This window comes from Colobus angolensis, unplaced genomic scaffold, assembly GCF_000951035.1.
Source record: "Colobus angolensis palliatus isolate OR3802 unplaced genomic scaffold, Cang.pa_1.0 Scaffold309, whole genome shotgun sequence".
In the NCBI taxonomy this organism is placed as follows: domain Eukaryota; kingdom Metazoa; phylum Chordata; class Mammalia; order Primates; family Cercopithecidae; genus Colobus; species Colobus angolensis.
This window is the reverse complement of record NW_012116366.1, coordinates 1,520,406-1,539,553: the sequence shown is the minus strand read 5'-3', so window position 1 is coordinate 1,539,553 and position 19,148 is coordinate 1,520,406. Positions and strand designations below refer to the sequence as shown.

General features: G+C 39.0%; 1 protein-coding gene across 4 annotated transcripts in view; it reads left to right on the top strand.

The window, feature by feature from the left end:
- Positions 1-19,148, top strand: part of ASB3 (ankyrin repeat and SOCS box containing 3) — a 116,308-nt gene that overhangs the window by 48,679 nt on the left and 48,481 nt on the right. For all 4 annotated transcript variants that reach the window (XM_011950574.1, XM_011950576.1, XM_011950575.1 and 1 more), the window contains 2 exons: positions 8,144-8,256; positions 8,867-9,002. In XM_011950574.1, the coding sequence (XP_011805964.1) occupies positions 8,144-8,256; positions 8,867-9,002 (249 nt within the window). The remainder of the gene's footprint in view (positions 1-8,143; positions 8,257-8,866; positions 9,003-19,148) is intronic.

The window sequence follows — 19,148 nt, the reverse complement described above, 5'->3', positions numbered from 1 at the left end:
TGTGTCTTCTATATTCGAGAGCAGTTCTGGATAGCAACAGAATGAGTGCAGTTCTTCATACATCCTTAACCGAACAATAGTCCTGTTTTATTTTTGAAATATTTATCTTCTTTACCCTGACATGTGATCCTAGATAGGTCTCACATAAAAAGGTGAAGGAGCAAAGAAACACCAGCTTAGCCAACCAGTTTTGCTTATCAATAGGATAGTAAAAGTCACAACTGAATTTTTCTCTTTATCCTCCATTGATTAGGTGATTATCAGGCTTCTACACTATCAGACTTAGTTCCTGATATCATGGGCTTACAATTTAATTGAGGATATTATAATAACCAGAATTCAAGATAGGCTGTAATAAATACCATAAGAGGTGCAAAGTATATGAAGGTTAGTTCTGTCCTAATTACTGTGTTATTATTCTGCCGTGGATTTATCTATTTCTTGTCTCTTCTCTCTCTCCCTGTTTCTTTAGGTTTTAAGTCATTTTTCAATTAATATACAAAATGTGACTTTAATATTACTGAGTGAATAGGACAGTGTTCACTTTGATTTTTATTCTGATGTGTTTTAAAAAATTCAGGGTATACTATATGCACATTAGGAATATTTTAGATACTCAAAGTGTTTTTGAAATTTTCATTTTGGAATTCCCTTCAGCATTTGTGGCAGTCTTTTTTTTTTTCCTTTTTTAAAACGTCATGGACAATTTCCTACATACACAAAAGCGTGGAGACATCCTCCCCCTTCCTCTCACAAGTACCCAAGATTGATCTCCATCCTTTTGGAACAATATGGTCTCATCACTCTGGCACAGCCGGAAGTCTTAGGAGTTCCATGGCCCCTCAGTAGTGTTTTACCTCTAATTATTTTCCCATGTTTTAAAAATAATTTATCTTTTTATTGATTTAAGGAGTTCTTAATTTTAACATGGTCCAATTTATCACTATTTACCTTTATGTTTATTGCTTTTAATATAAAGATTAAAAATTATTTTTCTATTCCAAGGTCAGTTTATAGATTTTTCCTTTCTGCTTTTTTTTTTTTCTAGAAGCTTTGTTGTTCCCAGATCCAATCTGGAATTTAGTTCCCAATCCATATGAAATTGATTATTGTGTACTGTGTGGGATAGGGGTCAAGATTTTTTTTTTTCTCCATATGGATATTCAGTGGACCCCAAACCATTGTCACCTTTGTCGTAAAAGTGACCATTTGTTGGAGGTATCTGTTTTTGCAGTTTAAGTTGTTTTATTAGTCTCTTTCTCTATCCTGTACCAATACCATGCTACCTTAATTATTTCAGCTTTATTAGTTTTGATATCTGGGTGTATGAGTCCTCTTGCTTTATTCTACATGATTGTTTTGGCTTTATTTGGCTGTTTACATTCCCATCTATATGAATCAGTTTTTGTTTTTTTTTTTCTAACTATTAAGACAATACCCGTAGCACCTTTGGGTGTTTTGATTGGGCTCACATTGAATCTTTAGATTGATTTGGGGAGAATTGATACTTTTATAATAGTGAATCATTATATCCATGAACATGGTGTATTCTACTTTTTTTTTTTTTTAGATCTTTGCTTTTCTCAGTAGTATTTTGTAGTTTTCAGTATAGAGGTTTTGCATGTTTAATTAAATTTATGCCTCCAGTTCCGTGTTAAGCGCGTCGATTTTAAGGGGCTGATAGAATGTCTGGATGGAAATATTTGGCAGATATTTGGAAATTTGGTTCTGGACCATGAGGGAAAGTTCAGTTAGGAGCAATCATTCACCTAGAGATGAATTTGCTCAGTAACGTTTCAGAATTGAACAAATTCACTAATAGAGAACATGCATAGGCCGGGCATGGTGGCTCACATCTGTAATCCCAGCAATTTGGTAGGCCGAGGCGGGCTGATCATTTGAGGTCAGGAGTTCGAGACCAGCCTGGCTAACATGGTGAAACCCCATCTCTACTAAAAGTACAAAATTTATCTGGGCATGGAGGCATATGTCTGTAATCCCAGCAACTAGGGAGGCTGAGGCAGGAGAATTGCTTGAACCTGGGAGGTGGAGGTTGCAGAGATCACACCACTGCACTCCAGCCTAGGCAACAGAACAAGACTCCATCTCAAAAAAAGAACATGTACAAAGTAAAGGAAAAAAAGTAGAGATTGAAGACAGAATCCTGGTGAGTCATCACATTTCTGGAATAGTAGGATAGAAAAAGTAAACCAAGAAGAACGAGTTGTTACAGAAAGTTGTAACACTGCAACAGTGCTGTTGACATGGGAAAAAAGTTTATATTAGAAAAATATGGGGAATTTAATGCCAGAGACAGTAGGAACTGAATAGGAGGTTCAAGGCTGATTCAAATCATTGAATTTAATGATTATTTTCTTGGGAATAGCTTCACATGAATTATGGCAGTAGAATTTACGTGATAGTTATTGATTAAGTGATTAAAAGGTCCATGGAGGCAGGTATTTTTGTCTCTTATTCACTTCTATGTCTCTAGTACCTGGAATATTACCTGGTACATAGTAGACACTAAGTAGAATTTGTTGAATGAATGAATGAAAGTGATTGGTGGGAAAATGTGATCATTGAATGTAGACTCATTAAGAGTAGTCTTAAAAAAAAAAAAAGAGTAGTCTTTGGGGGAAGTTTAGTGGTAAAAAAAGAAAGCGAGAGAAATGGTAGATTGGAAGAGATTTTGTTTGTTTGTTTTATTTTTAGGGAAAGGAAAACCTAAATTAGTTTGCAGATTGAACAGTAGAGCCCAATAGAGATGGAATAAAGAGAGAAAATTGGAGAAGAGACAATATGAGGAGCAAACTCCAAAGTGGAGTGTTGGGAGCAGGCCCCCGAAAATCTGGCCATAAACTGACCCCAAAACTGGCCATAAACAAAATCTCTGCAGCACTGTGACATGTTTGTGATGGCCCTAATGCCCACGCTGGAAGGTTGTGTGGGTTTACGTCAGTGAGGGCAAGGGACACCTGGCCCACCTGGAGTGGAAAACCGCTTAAAGGCGTTCTTAAACCTCTGTGCCTTAAGGACATACTCCTGCTGCAGATAACTAGCCCAACCCAGCCTTTTATTTCCACCCATCCCTTTGTTTCCCATAAGGAATACTTTTAGTTAATCTATAATCTATAGAAACAATGCTTATCACTGGCTTGCTGTTAATAAATACATGAGTAGGCCGGGCGCGGTGGCTCAAGCCTGTAATCCCAGCACTTTGGGAGGCTGAGACGGGCGGATCACGAGGTCAGGAGATCGAGATCATCGTGGCTAACACAGTGAAACTCCCTCTCTACTAAAAGATACAAAAAAACTATCGGGGCGAGGTGGCGGGCGCCGGTAGTCCCAGCTACTCGGGAGGCTGAGGCAGGAGAATGGCGTGAACCCGGGAGGCGGAGCTTGCAGTGAGCTGAGATCGCGCCACTGCACTCCAGCCTGGGCGACAGAGCGAGACTCCATCTCAAAAACAATAAAAAATAAAATAAATAAATACGTGAGTAAATCTCTGTTCAAGGCTCTCAGCTCTGAAGGCTGTGAGACCCCTGATTTCCCACTCCACACCTCTATATTTCTGTGTGTGTGTCTTTAATTCCTCTAGCGCTGCTGGGTTAGGGTCTCCCGGATTGAGCTGGTCTCGGCAGTGGAGAAGGTGGGAGGCTAAGGCGGGCAGATTATATGAGGTCAGGAGTTCAAGACCAGCCTGGCGAAAATGGAGAAACCCCGTCTCTACTAAAAATACAAAAATTAGCTGGTCTTGGTGGCACACGCCGGTAGTCCCAGCTACTTGGGAGGCTGAGGCAGGAGAATCGCTCGTACCGGGGAGACAGAGGTTGCTATGAGCCGAAATAGTGCCACTGCACTCTAGCTTGGGTGACAGAGTGAGAATCCATCTAAAAAAAGAAAAAAAAAAAGAAGTGGAGAAGGTATGGGATCGAGGGAAAGGACACAGATGAAACTCTAAAAAGGTAGAAGCCTGCTTCTTCTTATGAGATATGGAAAAAGTAAAAGTAAATCAAGTTTCTACACAGAATATAATGTAAAATATCGTTGTGTAGTTCATTTCTGTTAGCATCATTGTTTCAATTGGGTAGGGTTAATTTGCTGTTGCTGACATGTATCATTTTTCTCTATATCTAGATAGCTCTCAAGGCAGAAGCACTCTTATACTTTGATATCCTTCTCTATCCTTCCCCTTTCATCTGTATTCCCACTATCTCCATGGAATTCACAGGTACTCAATGTTTATGGATACTTGAGTGGTTGACTCTGTTCTTAGAAAAGATTGCAAAGTCTAGTTTATTTGCTAGGTAGTTTCTAAACATGCTCTTATATTTGGTTTTCTCAGTAGGCTTGAGAAAGTATGTCTGTGTATGTATGTATGTGTAAAGTAATGACCTCCTTTTTGGAAGCAAACCATTCAGCCCATCCAATTTGATAATTCCATTTTAATAGACAAAGTGAATGCTCCTCTTCCAAAGCGGAGGCTTTGGTAGTAAATCTGAGCTCTAAATACACTTTTCTAAACCACAATTTCTCAACTGATAACTATTAAATTTGCTTTATTTTGAAATAATTAACAAGGGCTGTGAAAATAATATTTTTCTGCTCATGTGTAGGTTTTACTTTTGTCGTTGGGAAATGTTTTTAATAGTTGCAGATATCAGATTTCTTAATGTATTTATGATATTAAAAGTGAAAACATACTGTTGCATCATGAGGTTAAAAAAATGAAAATTTTGGCTGGGTGCGGTGGCTCATGCCTGTAATCCCAGCACTTTGGGAGGCCGAGGTGGGCGGGTCACGAGATCAGGAGATAAAGAGCATCCTGGCTAACACGGTGAAACCCCGTCTCTACTAAAAATGAAAAAAAAAAAAAAAAAATCAGCACGACGTGGTGGCGGACACGTATAGTCCCAGCTGCTTGGGAGGCTGAGGCAGGAGAATGGTGTGAACCCAGGAGGCGGAGCGTGCAGTGAGCCGAGAGATTGGGCCACTGCACTCCAGCCTGGGCGACAGAGCGAAACTGCATCTCAAAAAAAAAAAAAAGTTTCCTGTCATCTATATTGTATTTAATAATCAATACACATTTTTTTGACTTGAATTTTTATAAGGTCAGCCTAACTTCTGGAAAACAAACTTATCTTCACTCTCCTTCATATATCACTGCTGACAACCTGATAATCTTCAAGTCATGGACTGGCTATAGAATGAATTTTGCTAACAATCACTGATAATGATGTATGAATTTGATATGAAACAGATTTTTTTCCTTTTGTGACCGCCACCCGAAATTATTACTGTTATTTTCAGACTTTATTTTTTTATATGGTGATTTCATTTGTAATTTCTTTATTTTTCTTTTTTTGAAATTTTCAGTTATTTTTAAAAAACTGTTGTGGGGCTGGGTGTGGTGGCTCATGCCTATAATCCCAGCACTTTGGGAGGCTGAGGCCGGTGGATCATGTGAGGCCAGGAGTTCGAGACCAACTTGGCCAACATGGTGAAACCTTGTATCTACTAAAAATACAAAAATTAGCCAGACATGGTGGTACATGCCTGTAATCCCAGCTACTCGGGAGGCTGAGGCAGGAGAATCGCGTGAAACCCGGGATGGGGAGGTTGCAGTAAGCCAAGATTGCACCACTGCATTCTAGCCTGGGTGACTGCACTGCAGCCTAGGTGACAGAGTGAGACTCTGTCTCAAAATAAAACAAAACAAACTGTTTTGGGGGCCGAGTGTGATGGCTCATGTTTGTAATCCCAGCATTTTGGGAGGCCGAGGCAGGTTGATCACCTGAGGTCAGGAGTTCAAGACCACCCTGGCCAACATGGTGAGACACCGTCTGTACAAAAATACCAAAAATTAGCCAAGCATGATGGCGGGTGTCTATAATCCCAGCTACTCAGGAGGCGGAGGTGGGAGAATTGCTTGAACCTGGGAGGCAGAGGTTGCAGTGAACTGAGATCGCACCATTGCACTCCAGCCTGGGCGACAGAGCGAGACTCCATCCTAAAAAAAACAAATAAAACAAATAAAACAAAAAAAAACCCCAAAAAAGCCCAAAAAAGTGTTGTGGGTAAAATCAGTGTATATATTTATGGGGTACCTGCAAGCCACCCCAAATTAGAGTGACTTTAGGTCGTTTATACAGAAATTGCTTAGCTTGAAAAACTGTTTTCTCTATGGTAAATGCTTTTGAATATTAGTTATGTTAGATTCCTACCTCAGTGGTACTATCACAGCCATTGGTTACATTTCTGAAACCCTTCAGAGTAAGAGTTTTTATTTTTATTTTTGTTTTTGAGATGGAATCTTGCTCTGTTACCCAGGCTAGAGTGCACTGCCGCAATCTCGGCTCACTGCAACCTCCACCTCCCAGGTTCAAGCAATTCTCCTGCCTCAGCCTCCCGAGTAGCTAGGAATACAGGTGCGTGCCACCACACCTGGCTAATTTTTTGTATTTTTAGTAGAAACGGGTTTTCACGGTGTTAGCCAGGATGATCTCGATCTCCTGACCTCATGATCCACCTGCCTTGGCCTCCCAAAGTGCTGGGATTACAGGTGTAAGCCACCACACCTGGTGGATAATTTTTTATTAAAGAACTTCTGAGAGTCTTATGGGGAAATAAGCTTTAGTATAAATTCAATATATAAAACTAGTAGAATATCAGTGGCGTGTTACTCATCTTCAGTAGTAATGAGCACACTTACCATTTCTTGCTTTACACTTTTAAGGATTTTTATATTCCCATTGTTTCATGTATATTAGCGTTTTCTAATGTGACTCATTATCTAAATGTGCCTTTCTAATTTTGTGACTAAGAAGTGTTGATTCCCATTTCCTGCCTCCTACTATAGTAGGAGATACAGAATAACTATATGCTTGAAATGAAAAAAAAAAAAATCTTATTCTTCAAATATTTTTTCCTGCGAATCAAAACCACAATGAGGTACCATCTCACAGCAGTCAGAATGGCTGGTATTAAAAAGTGAAAAAATAACAGGTGCTGGTGAGGTTGAGGAGAAAAAGGAACATGTGTACACTGTTGATGGGAGTGTACATTAATTCAACCATTGTGGAAGGCGTTATGGTGATTCCTCAGAGAGCTGAAAACAACTGCCATTTGACCCAGCAATCCGGTTACTGGGTATATACCCAAAGGAATAGAAATCATTCTACCATAAAGATACATGCACTCGTATGTTCATTGCAGCACCGTTCACAATCGCCAAGATATGAAATCAACTTAAATCTTCTTTCCCATATCCAAGCACGTTAGCCAGACCTTCTTATACACATCTTACCTTTCTTTCTTATAAATATTACTATTTCTGAATTTTAAGTTTCTGAACTTAAAATTTAAAGATGTCACTCAGTAGCCTTACACGTAACAACATTCACAATATACCTAATTTGTTAATAATGTGTGTATGTGTTTGTACTTATTTTGTAAAGCACTATTCTATTCTGGCATTCTGTTTTTCATTAATGTCATGCTTAAATTCCTCCATAATTAGTGCCACCTTCATAGCAAAGTTTTATGCAAAATAATTTGCATCTCTTTCACAACATTTTTAATTTTTTTCTGAAATCCCCTTTTAGTTCACATAAGCAAGAACATTTACATTTTCATTGATGGATATAAGAACATTTTGACAATGCTTACGGTTCATAATGGTAAAAAAAAAAAAAAAAACTAAGATGAACTTGCTTTTTCATTTTGTCAGTGACTCTTTTTATTTGTGATCAAATGTAGTAATAACAAACCTTTCAGTCCTTTTGAGATGGCTTTTCCAGACTGGTACTGTTGTTTCTGAATTGTCCATCTTATATTCTCCCAGTTTCATTTTAACAAACTAGAACTAGGCTATTTCCATTTTCAGAGAGAATAAACGTTTGCTTCTTGCTTCCAGTTCCTCTGTGTCTTTTAACATGCTGTTGAAAATAATTTTGTGTGTGTTCAGAAAGAATTAGATATATGTTAATAGATTTAGGCTAAGAAAATTGTGATAAATGTTTAGGAATAATGAGAGCATTGTGGTTCGGAGGTGAATAAGTGATGAGAACATCACCAAAGTGACCAGTCCTACAAACATGCCTTTTTGCTGACATTAATTTTTCTAACTGCTGTATTGTAGCTGTTGAAAATGGACAGATAGATGTGTTAAAGCTGTTGCTTCAACACGGAGCAAATGTTAATGGATCCCATTCTATGTGCGGATGGAACTCCTTGCACCAGGCTTCTTTTCAGGTAACCTCTGAATGTATTATTTCATTTCCATGTAAATTGTGTGTTTTACCCTCTTAAAATGACAGTCCTATGCAGTTTTTGCTTTCTGCTCGCCTGTGATTTATGATGGTTAGTGCAGTACAGAAAAGGCAGTCTAAATGCTAATGATGATTCTGAATAAACCAACTTCTGTAGTAGCTGTAGAAGCTCTGGGCTATAGGGATTATCTACATTTTAAAAATATTGATGCCATGTTTAAGAAACCGTCAGTTATTTGGGATATAAATTGATGAAGAGCAATGGGTTATTTTATTTAGAATAGTGTGTTTAGAAATTGTGATGGCTCCTTAGTGCTTAGGTTAGCAAGCTAATTTTGCAGGATTCTATAAGGTTTATAATTCCTAGAGATCAGTGTTTCATGTTTACATTTATTGAGTTAACTAGAAGTATAGGATAATCTGATTGTTTGGCCAATTTCTTTCCAACCAATACAGCAGTATACTGTTTTGTTTTTTTCTTCAAGTTATCCTTTAGTGAGAGGATAAAAAAGAAAAAAAAACACAATGAGAAAAAAGATACCTTTTATTTTCTTTGTTTTTTTTCTTATTTAAAATGTGAATCTGTGCTTTAGGAAAATGCTGAGATCATAAAATTGCTTCTTAAAAAAGGAGCAAACAAGGAATGCCAGGATGACTTTGGAATCACACCTTTATTTGTGGCTGCTCAGTATGGCAAGCTAGAAAGCTTGAGCATACTTATTTCATCCGGTAAGAATATCCATTAGCCTTTGTACTGTTAAGATCATGAGCTTTAAACTTTATATTTCCTAGAGGAATAATTCTTGACTCGAATATAAATCAGGTTGTGAAATTTATGGTTTTATGTAAGTGGTAAATAAGAGTAAATAAAAGTTGATTTATAAACCTGGTTATTCAGTGTCTATTACTAACAATGCAATGCACAGCTACTAATTTAACTGAGTAGGAACATAATGATCTGTCACTAAAGCAGGTTTATTGGCAAGTTGAATGACGGGGCTGTCCTTTCCTGTAGAGAATTGAGCAGTTTCAACTTTCTAGGGTGTAAGACTAGTTTAGGCTTAATTACCTTATTAGATGGCTATTTTGTGTATTAAGGCCTTGAGGTGTATGTTTTGTTAATTTTGTCATTATTTAAATGGGTTTATTTCAAAGTAGGTTTTCACTTTATTATGTTAATAGTAGCATAACCTGCTAAAGGTTTTTCTTTGACAACCCTTCCACATTCAGCATTGCCAGGGAAGTTGGTGTTCAGGTGGCATTCTTACTCTAAGTCACAGTTTTGTGACCAGAAATGTTTATTATGTAGGGGCTTTTAAATCTCTCCCAAACACCAGATATGCGCTTCACAGTGCTAACTTGATGAAGCGTGAATCACGGTAGCCTAGGCAATTAAAAAAAAAAAACCTGGACTTTTTTTGTCCAGGCACGGTTGTTCATGCCTGTAATCCCAGCCCTTTGGGAGGCCAAGGTGGACAGATCACTTGAGGTCAGGAGTTTGAGACCAGCCTGGCCAACATGGCGAAACCCCATCTCTACTGAAAATACAAAAATTAGCTGGGCATGGTGGCATGCGCCTGTAATCCCAACTACTAGTGAAGCTGAAACGCTAAAATTGCTTGAACCTAGGAGGCGGAGGTTGCAGTGAGCCGAGATCGCAGCTCTGCACTCCAGCGTGGGCAGCAGAGCGAGACTCTGTCTCAAAAAAAAAAAAGAAAGAAAGAAAGAAAATCTAGGCTTTTTATAAACTTCCTTCAAATAGATCATACAAAGTTTGTTTGTTTGCTTGTTTATTGATTAATTGAGGCCAGGCCTTGCTCCATCACCCAGGCTGGAGTATAATGGTATGATCACAGCTCATTGTAACCTTAAACTCCTGGCCTCAAGCGATTTTCCCGCTTTAGCCTACCAAATAGCTGCGACTACAGGTGCATTTCACCATGCCCAGCTAATTAAAAAGCCTTTTTTTTTTTTTTTTTAAGACATGGGGTCTTGCTATGTTGCCCAAGTGGGTCTCAATCTCCCAACCTCAAGTGATCCTCCTGCCTCAGCCTCCCAAAATGTTGGGATTACACTGTGAGCCACTATGCCTGCCAGGCAATCCACAGTTTATTTAAACAGCAGGGCACGTATTTTCTTGTTTTTGCTTTCTTTTACAAACCTTCAAACATTTAAGTCAGAGTAAGAAGTAAAAGAAACAAATATTCATTAAGTGCCGATTTAAGGCATCTGTTATAAATAATGAGTCTATAAATCTTACAGTTAAGAGGAATCCCCAAAATAATCTCTTCAAACATAATCGTTTTTAGATTAAGAGTCCAGACTGTGAATGTTTAAGTGCCTTGTCAAAGATCTAGACTCTTGTTTCCTGGCAGAATCAGGGCTTGGACCCAGGCCTTCTGACTTCTGATCTTCCTTCTACTACATCATACTTTCCAGAGGACTATCCTAATTCAGTTTATGACTTGCAGTCCCATAAGTTTCAATTATTAGTGTTTAGGCCGGGTACGGTGGCTCACGTCTGTAATCCCAGCACTTTGGGAGGCTGAGGCGGGCAGATTGCCTGAGGTCAGGAGCTTGAGACCGTCCTGGCCAACATGGTGAAACCTTGTCTCTACTGAAAATATAAAAATTAGCCAGGTGTGGTGGCACACAGCTCTCCCTGCTACTGGGGAGGCTGAGGCAGGAGAATTGCTTGAACCCATGAGACGGAGGTTGTAGTGAGCGGAGATCACAACACCGCACTCTAGTCTGGGCGACAGAGTGAGACTCCGTCTCAAAAAAAAAAAAAAAGAAAGAAAAAAAATGTATGTGTGTGTGGGTGTGTGTGTGTGTGGGTGTGTGTGTATATATATGTTTAGTTAATATTTAGATTAAATAGGCCAGGTCCGGTGGCTCATGCCTGTAATCCCAACACTTTGGGAGGCCAAGGCGGGTGGATTGCCAGAGCTCAGGAGTTTGCAGCCAGCCTGGGCAACATGGTGAAACCCTGTCTCTATTAAAATACAAAAAATTAGCGAGGTGTAGTGGTGTGCACCTGTAGTCCCAGCTACTCAGGAGGCTGAGGCAGGAGAATTGCTTAAACCCAGTAGGTGGAGGTTGCAGTAAGCCTAGATCTCGCGACTGCACTCCAGCCTGGGTGACAGAGTGAGACTCCATCTCCCCCCCAAAATTTTTTTTTTTTAATTAGATAGATTAAACTGCACCTTAATGTCTCTCCTCATGTCAGGTCTGTTATCTTGTCGCCCAGAGCTCTGAGCTCCTGTTTTGTTTTGCTTTGTTCTTTTTATTTCTTTTTTCTGAATTATTCTAAATAATCAGTTGAAAAGGTATGTAGGTATGTTTATTATGTAACTATACATGTTTCCAACCCCCACTACTTTCCTTTCAGTGAGTTGTCTGTCATTTTTCCAACTTTTTCACCAGTAGTCTCACCAAGAAATTGGTTCCTTATTCTTTCTGATACTTTGAAATTGTCACTCAAAATAATGCATTGATTAAAAAAAAAAGTTAAGGTTTCTTTCTTGACTTAGTCTCTTTTCAGTTACAACGTTTACTTCTTTTTGAAACTGACAGTGGGTAAAACATCTCCCTCATGTAAATCATGAAGGTTCTAGTTTCTAGCATTTGGAATTTCTGAAGGATCTATAGACTCTTTAATTTACCATTTGTGTTCTATGTAGTTTTTGTGTACATAAAACTTTGTTCTATTCAAGGTGCATTTATGGAATATTCTTTTAAATAGAAGATAGTCCTTTCCCTCTTGATGATGATCTTTCCACTGAGATGTATTCTAGAAATTTAAAAAACTCTCATGGTCATGTAACAACATCATATTTAGCATATTTAATACATTATTTGCCAACAAGAAATGTTTGGGGATGACTGCTATTTTCACAATCTTCACAAAAACTGAGGTTGGATTTAAAAAATCTTTATACAATGATGTATACGTAATTTAATTAGATTTATGATTTTATTTTATTTTTTATAATTTCAGCTTTTATTTCAGATTCAGAGGGTATGCATGCAGGTTTGTTACATAGGTATATTGCGTGATGCGGTTGCTGAGGTTTGGGATATGAGTGATCTCATCCCCTAGATAGTGGGCATAGTACCCAGCAGTTAGCTTTTGAGCCCTTGCCCTGTTCCCTGCCTCCCTTCTCTATTAGTCCCCAGTATCTGTTGTTGCTGTCTTTATGTCCACGAGTACCCAGTGTTTAGCCTCCATTTATAAGTGAGAACATGCAGTATTTGGTTTTCTGTTAATTTGTTAATTCACTTAGAATAATGGCCTCCAGCTGCATCCGTGTTGCTAAAGGGACATGATTTTATTCTTTTCTATGACTGCGTAGTATTCCGTGGTGCATATCTACTGTATTTTCTGTATCCAATCCACCGGGTATCCATTGGTGGGCACCTAGGTTGATTCTATGGCTTTGCTATTGTGAGTAGTGCTGTGATGAACATGCAAGTGCATGTATATTTTTGGTAGAATTATTTATTTATTTTTGGATATATACCCAGTGATGAATTGCTGGGTCGAATAGTAGTTTTTATTTAAGTTCTTTGAGAAATTTCCAAACTGCTTTCCACTATGGCTGAACTAATTTACATTCCCACTAACAATGTATAAGTGTTCCCCTTTGTCTTCAACCTCTCTAGAATCTGTTGTTTTTTGACATTTTAGTAATAGCCATTCTGACTGGTATGAGATTATGTCTCATTGTGGTTTTGATTTGTATTTCTCTGGTGATTGGTGATGTTGAGCAATTCTTCATGTGTTTGTTGGCTGCTCGTATGTCTTCTTTTGAGAAGTGTCTTTTCATGTCTTTTGCCCAATGTTTTTTTTTTTTTTGAAATGGAGTCTCATTCTATCACCCAGGCTGGAGTACAGTGGCGCTATCTCTGCTCACTGCAACCTCTGCCTCTTGGGTTCAAGCGATTCTCTTGCTTCAGCCTCCCAAGTAGCTGGGACTACAGGCATGAGCCACCATGCCTGGCTAATTTTTTGTATTTTTAGTACAGACAGGATTTCTCCGTGTTAACCAGGATGGTCTTGATCTCCTGACCTCGTGATCCACCCGCCTTGCCTCCAAAGTGCTGGGATTACGGGCGTGAGCCACTGTGCTCAGTTCTTTTGCCCAGTTTTTAATGGCATTGTTTTTTGCTTGTTGAATTAATTTCCTTATAGATTCTAGATATTAGACAAAGTTAGGATAAAGACCTTTGTCTAATGTCCAGAATCTATAAAGATATGTAGTTAGCAAATATTTTCTCCTATTCTGTGGATTGTCTGTGGATTCTTTTGTTTTACAGAAGCTAAAGAGCTTAATTAATCTAAAGAGATTAATTAGGTCCCACTTATCAATTTTTGTTTTTGTTGCAGTTGCTTTTGAGAACTTAGTCATAAGTTCTTTCTCAGGGCCAATGTCCAGAACGGTGTTTTCTCTTTTTTTTCTAACTAGGATTTTTATAGTTTGAGGTCTTACATTTTAATATTTAATCCATCTTGAGTTGTATATGGTGAAAGGTAGGGGTCCAGTTTCATTCTTCTGCATATAGCTAGCCACGTATCCTAGTACCATTTATTGAATAAGGAGTCTCTAACTCATTGCTTGTTTTTGTCAACTTTGTCAAAGATCAGATGGCTGTAGGTGCGTGGCTGTATTTCTGGATTGTCTATTCCATTGGTCTGTGTGTCTGTTTTTGTACCAGGACCATGCTGTTTTGGTTACCTTAGCCTTAAAGTATAGTTTGAAATTGGGTAATGTGATGCCTTCAGCTTTATTCTTTTTGCTTAGGATTGCTTTGGCTATTTGTGCCATTTTTTGGTTCCATATGAATTTAAGAAAATTTTTTTTTCTGATTCTGTGAAAAATGGTGTTGGTAGTTTGACAGGAATAGCATTGAAGCATAAAAATGACACAATGGAATTCAGGGACTTGGGGAAAGGATGGGAAGGGGGTGAGGGATAAAAGATCACAAATTGGTCACAGTGTATACTGCTTGGGTGATGAGGTGAATCTCACAAATCACCACCAAAGAACTTTCTGATGTAACCAGACACCACCTGTTCCCCAATAACTTATGGAAATAAAAACAAAAACCAAGCCGGGCGCGGTGGCTCAAGCCTGTAATCCCAGCACTTTGGGAGGCCGAGACGGGCGGATCACGAGGTCAGGAGATCGAGACCATCCTGGCTAACACGGTGAAACCCCGTCTCTACTAAAAATACAAAAACTAGCCGGGCGAGGTGGCGGGCGCCTGTAGTCCCAGCTACTCCAGAGGCTGAGGCAGGAGAATGGCGTAAACCCGGGAGGCGGAGCTTGCAGTGAGCTGAGATCCGGCCACTGCACTCCAGTCTGGGCGACACAGCGAGACTCCGCCTCAAAAAAAAAAAACAAAAAAAAAAAAACCAAAGACTCTGACATTTATCAGGGGAAAAAATAAAAAATGGAATAGTGTTGAATCTATAGGTTGCTTTGGGCAGCATGGGTATTTTAAAAAATGATAATTGATTTTTGCAATCCATAAGCATGGATTTTCCATTTGTTGGTGTCATCTATGATTTCTTTCAGTAGTATTTTGTAGTTCTCCTTGTAGAGCTCTTTCACCTCCTCGGTAAGATGTGTTCCTGGGTTTTTAATTTTTTTTTTTTTTTTTTGATGGCTATTGTAAGTGGAGTTGCATTCTTGATTTGGCTGTCAGCTTGAATATTATTGATGTATAGAAATGCTGCTGATTTTATACATTGATTTTGTAACCTGAAATTTTACTGAAGTTGTTTATCAGCTTCAGGAGCCTTTTTGTGGAGGCTTTAGGGTTTTCTTGGTATGGAATCATATTGTCAGAGAAGAGAGATTGTTTGACTTCTTCTTTTCCTATTTGGATGCCTTTTATTTCTTTTTCTTGCCTGAATGTTCTGGCAAGGACTTCCAGTACTATGTTGAATAGGAGTGGTGAGAGTGGGTATCCTTGTCTTCTTCCAGTTCTCAAGGAGAATGCTTCCAGCTTTTGCCTGTTCAGTATGATATTGGCTGTGGGTTTGTCATAGATGATTCTTATTATTTTGAGATATGTTCTTTCAATGCCTAGTTTGTTGAGGGTTTTCTTTTTTTATCATGAAGGGATGTTGGATTTTATGAAGGCTATTCTCACATCTATTGAGGTGATCATATAGTTTTTAATTTTCTTTATGTGGTGAATCCCAATTATTCATTTGCGTATATGGAACCAACGTTGCCTCTCAACAATGAAGCCTACTTGATCATGATGCATTAACTTTTTGATGTGTTGCTGGATTCGATTTGCTAGTATTTTGTTGAGGATTTTTGTGTCTATGTTCATCAGGGATATTGGCCTGTACTTTTCTTTCTTCATTGTGTCTTTTCCAGGTTTTGGTATTAGGGCGATGCTGGCTTTGTAGAACAACTTAGGGAGGAATTCCTTCTTGATTTTTGGGAATGGTTTCAGTAGAATTGGTACCCATTCTTCTTTGTATATCTGGTAGAATTCAGCTGTGAATTCATCTGGTCCAGGACTTTTTGGTTGGTAGGTTATTTTTTTTTTATTATTATGGATTCAGTTTTGGAACTTGATATTGGTCTATTTCAATTTCTTTCCGATTCAGTCTTGGGAGATTTTGTAGTTTATCCATTTCCTCTAGATTTTCTAGTTTGTGTGCATTGAGGTGTTCATAATAGTCTCTGAGGATCTTGTGTATTTCTGTAGAATCTATTGTAATGTCAACTTTGTAGTTTCAGATTGTACTTATTTGGATCTTCACTCTTTTTTTTTCTTTGTTAATCTAGCTAGCAGTCTATCAATTTTGTTTATCCTTTCAAAGAGCCAACTTTTGGTTTCATTGATCCTGTGTATGGATTTTTGGGTCTCAATTTCATTCAATTCCACTCTGATTTTAATTATTTTTGTTTCTTCTGCTTGCTTTGGGGTTAGTTTGTTCTGGTTTTTCTTGTTCTTCTAAGTGTGATATTGGATCATTAATTTGAGATCTTTCTTTCTGAGTTAGATGTTTAGCATTATGAACTTCTTAACACTTTTTGCTGCATTTTAATATGTTTTGTGTCTGTTTTTATTTATTTCAAAGAATTTTTTTATTTCTGCCATAATTTTATTGTTTACTTAAAAGCTATACAAGAGCAAGTTTGTTTGTTTGTTTGTTTGTTTTTTGTTTGTGAGACAGTCTCGCTCTGTCGCCCGGCTGGAGTACAGTGGCACCATCTCGGCTCACTGCAACCTCCGCCTCCTGGGTTCAAGCAATTCTCCTGCCTCAGCCTCTTGAGTAGCTGGGACTAGAGGCACACACCACCACGCCTGTCTAATTTTTTTTTGTTTTTTGTAGTTTAGTAGAGATGGGGTTTCACCACATTGCCCAGGTTGGTCTCGAACTCCTGAGCTCAGGCAGTCTGTCCGCCTCAGCCTCCCAAAGTGCTAGGATTATAGGCGTGAGCCACCGCGCCCAGCCAAGGGCAAGTTAATTTCTATGTAATTGTGTGGTTTTGGAAGATCTTCTTGGTATTGATTTCTATTTTTATTCTGCTGTGTTCTGAGAGTATGGTTGGTATAATTCAGTTTATTTATTTATTTATTTATTTGGAGACAGGGTCTCGCTCTGTACCCAGACTAGAGTGCAGTGGCATTATCTCGGCACACTGCAGCCTCTGCCTCCTGGTTCAGGTGATTCTTCTGCCTCAGCCTCTTGAGTACCTGGAATGACAGGCACACACCACTGTGGCCGACTAATTTTTTGTATTTTTAGTAGAGATGGGGTTTCATCATGTTGGCCAATCTGGTCACGAACTCCTGACCTTCAAGTGATCCACCTGCCTTGGCCTCACAAATGAATCAGTTGTTTAAAATTTATTGAGATGTGCTTTTTGGCCAAGCATGTGGTCCATCTTTGAGTATGTTCTGTGTGCTGTTGAGAAGAATATATATTCTGTGGTTGATGAGTGGAGTGTTCTATAGATATGTATTAGGTCCAATTGGTCAAATATTGAATTTATACCCAGAATTTGTTTTTTAATTTTCTGCCTTAATGATCTGTCTAATGCTGTCAATGGGATGTTGAAATCTCCCAATATTATTACTATCTCTATAGATCTCTAAGAGCTTGTTTTATGAAACTGGATGCTTTGGTGTTGGGTATGTGTATATTTAGAATTGTTAAGTCTTCTTGTTGAATCGAACCCTTTATCATTATGTAATTACCTTCTTTGTCCTTTTGTACTGTCGTTGGTTTTTTATATATAATTTTTTTCTTTTTTTTTTAAATAGAAATGGGGTCTCACTGTGTTGCTGTGAACCCCAAATATCTGAGACAGATCTCAGTCAATTTAGGAAGTTTATTTTGCCAACGTTAAGGGCACGTGCCTGTGACACACCCTCAAGAGGTCCTGACAACATGTGCCCAAAGTGGTTGGGGCACAACTTGGTTTTATACATTTTAGGGAGACATGAGACGTCAATCAATAGATATATAAGATATGCATTGGTTCTGTCTGGAAAAGCAGGACAATGCAAAGTGGGGAGAGTATGTCCAGGTCGTAGGTAGGTAAGAGACAAATGGTTGTCTTTTGTTTTTTGTTTTTTTTTTTTGAGTTTCTGATTAGGCTTTCCAAAGGAGGCACTCAGATACGCACTTATCCCAGTGAGCAGAGGGATGGCTTTGAATTCTGTCTGTCCTTCATCTGCAGGGAAATTCCTTGTGAGGGAGATATGTAACTTTTTTCTAATCCTAGTAGCTATCTTTTAGGAATAGAATAGGAGGCAGGGTTGCGTTAAGTATTTCCCAGCTTGACTTTTCCCTTTGGCTTAGTGATTGTAGGGTTCCAATATTTATTTTCCTTTCACGTTGCCCTGTCTGGTCTTGAACTCCTGAGCTCAAGCGATCCTCCTACCTGGTAAGAGTTAAAGAAAGGGGAAAGAGACACATAGGATGGCTTGGCAGTTAGAGACAGGTTTACTTTAGATAAAACCTGAGAAGGGCTTCTGGCGGATTTTTTTTTTTTGTTCAGGAATACTTTCTCTTACAGACTGAGTACATGAGTATATATTGGTTTTAGGGTGAGGGGGCTTATCACAAGCTTGGAATATTTATGTGTGGGGGAGAAGTTTATGGTGAAGTTGGAATGTCTCTTGGTGAAGAGGGAGTTATCTTGGGGCTGACATCTTTCCAGCAGGAAGGGAGTTATCTCGGGGCTGGCATCTTCCCAGCCAGAGGTGGGTGGCTAGTATGTCTCTGGTCGCGGAGGAGTTTGGAATGTTTCTCGTTGGAGATGTTTTTTTGGTTTATGGTCATGCTGACCTTAGCCATTTAGACTGATGCCCTTTGGATTTAGGCAGTTTTTGATTAAGGTGAATTGGAAAATAACAGTGCTTGTGCAAGATGGTGATACTCCTGCTCTGTCACAGTTTGGCCTCTCAAAGCTCTGGGATTATAGGTGTGAGCCACTGTGCCTGGCCCTGTTGTTTGATTTAAAGTCTATTTTATCTGATATAAGAATAGTGACGCCTGTTCAGGTGCAGTTGCTCATGCCTGTAATCCCAGCACTTTGGGAGGCTGAGGTGGATGGATCACAAGGACAAGAGATCAAGACCATCCTGGCCAACATGGTGAAACCCCGTCTCTATCTACTAAAAATACAAAAATTAGCTGGGCGTGGTGGTGTGCGCCTGTAGTCTCAGCTACTCGGGAGGCTGAGGCAGGAGAATTGCTTGAACCCGGGAGGCAGAGGTTGCAGTAAGCCGAGATCGCACCATTGCACTCCAGCCTGGTGACAGCAAGACTCCATCTCAAAAATGGAAGGGGAATGGGAAGGGGAAGAGGAAGGGGAAGGGGAAGGGGAAGGG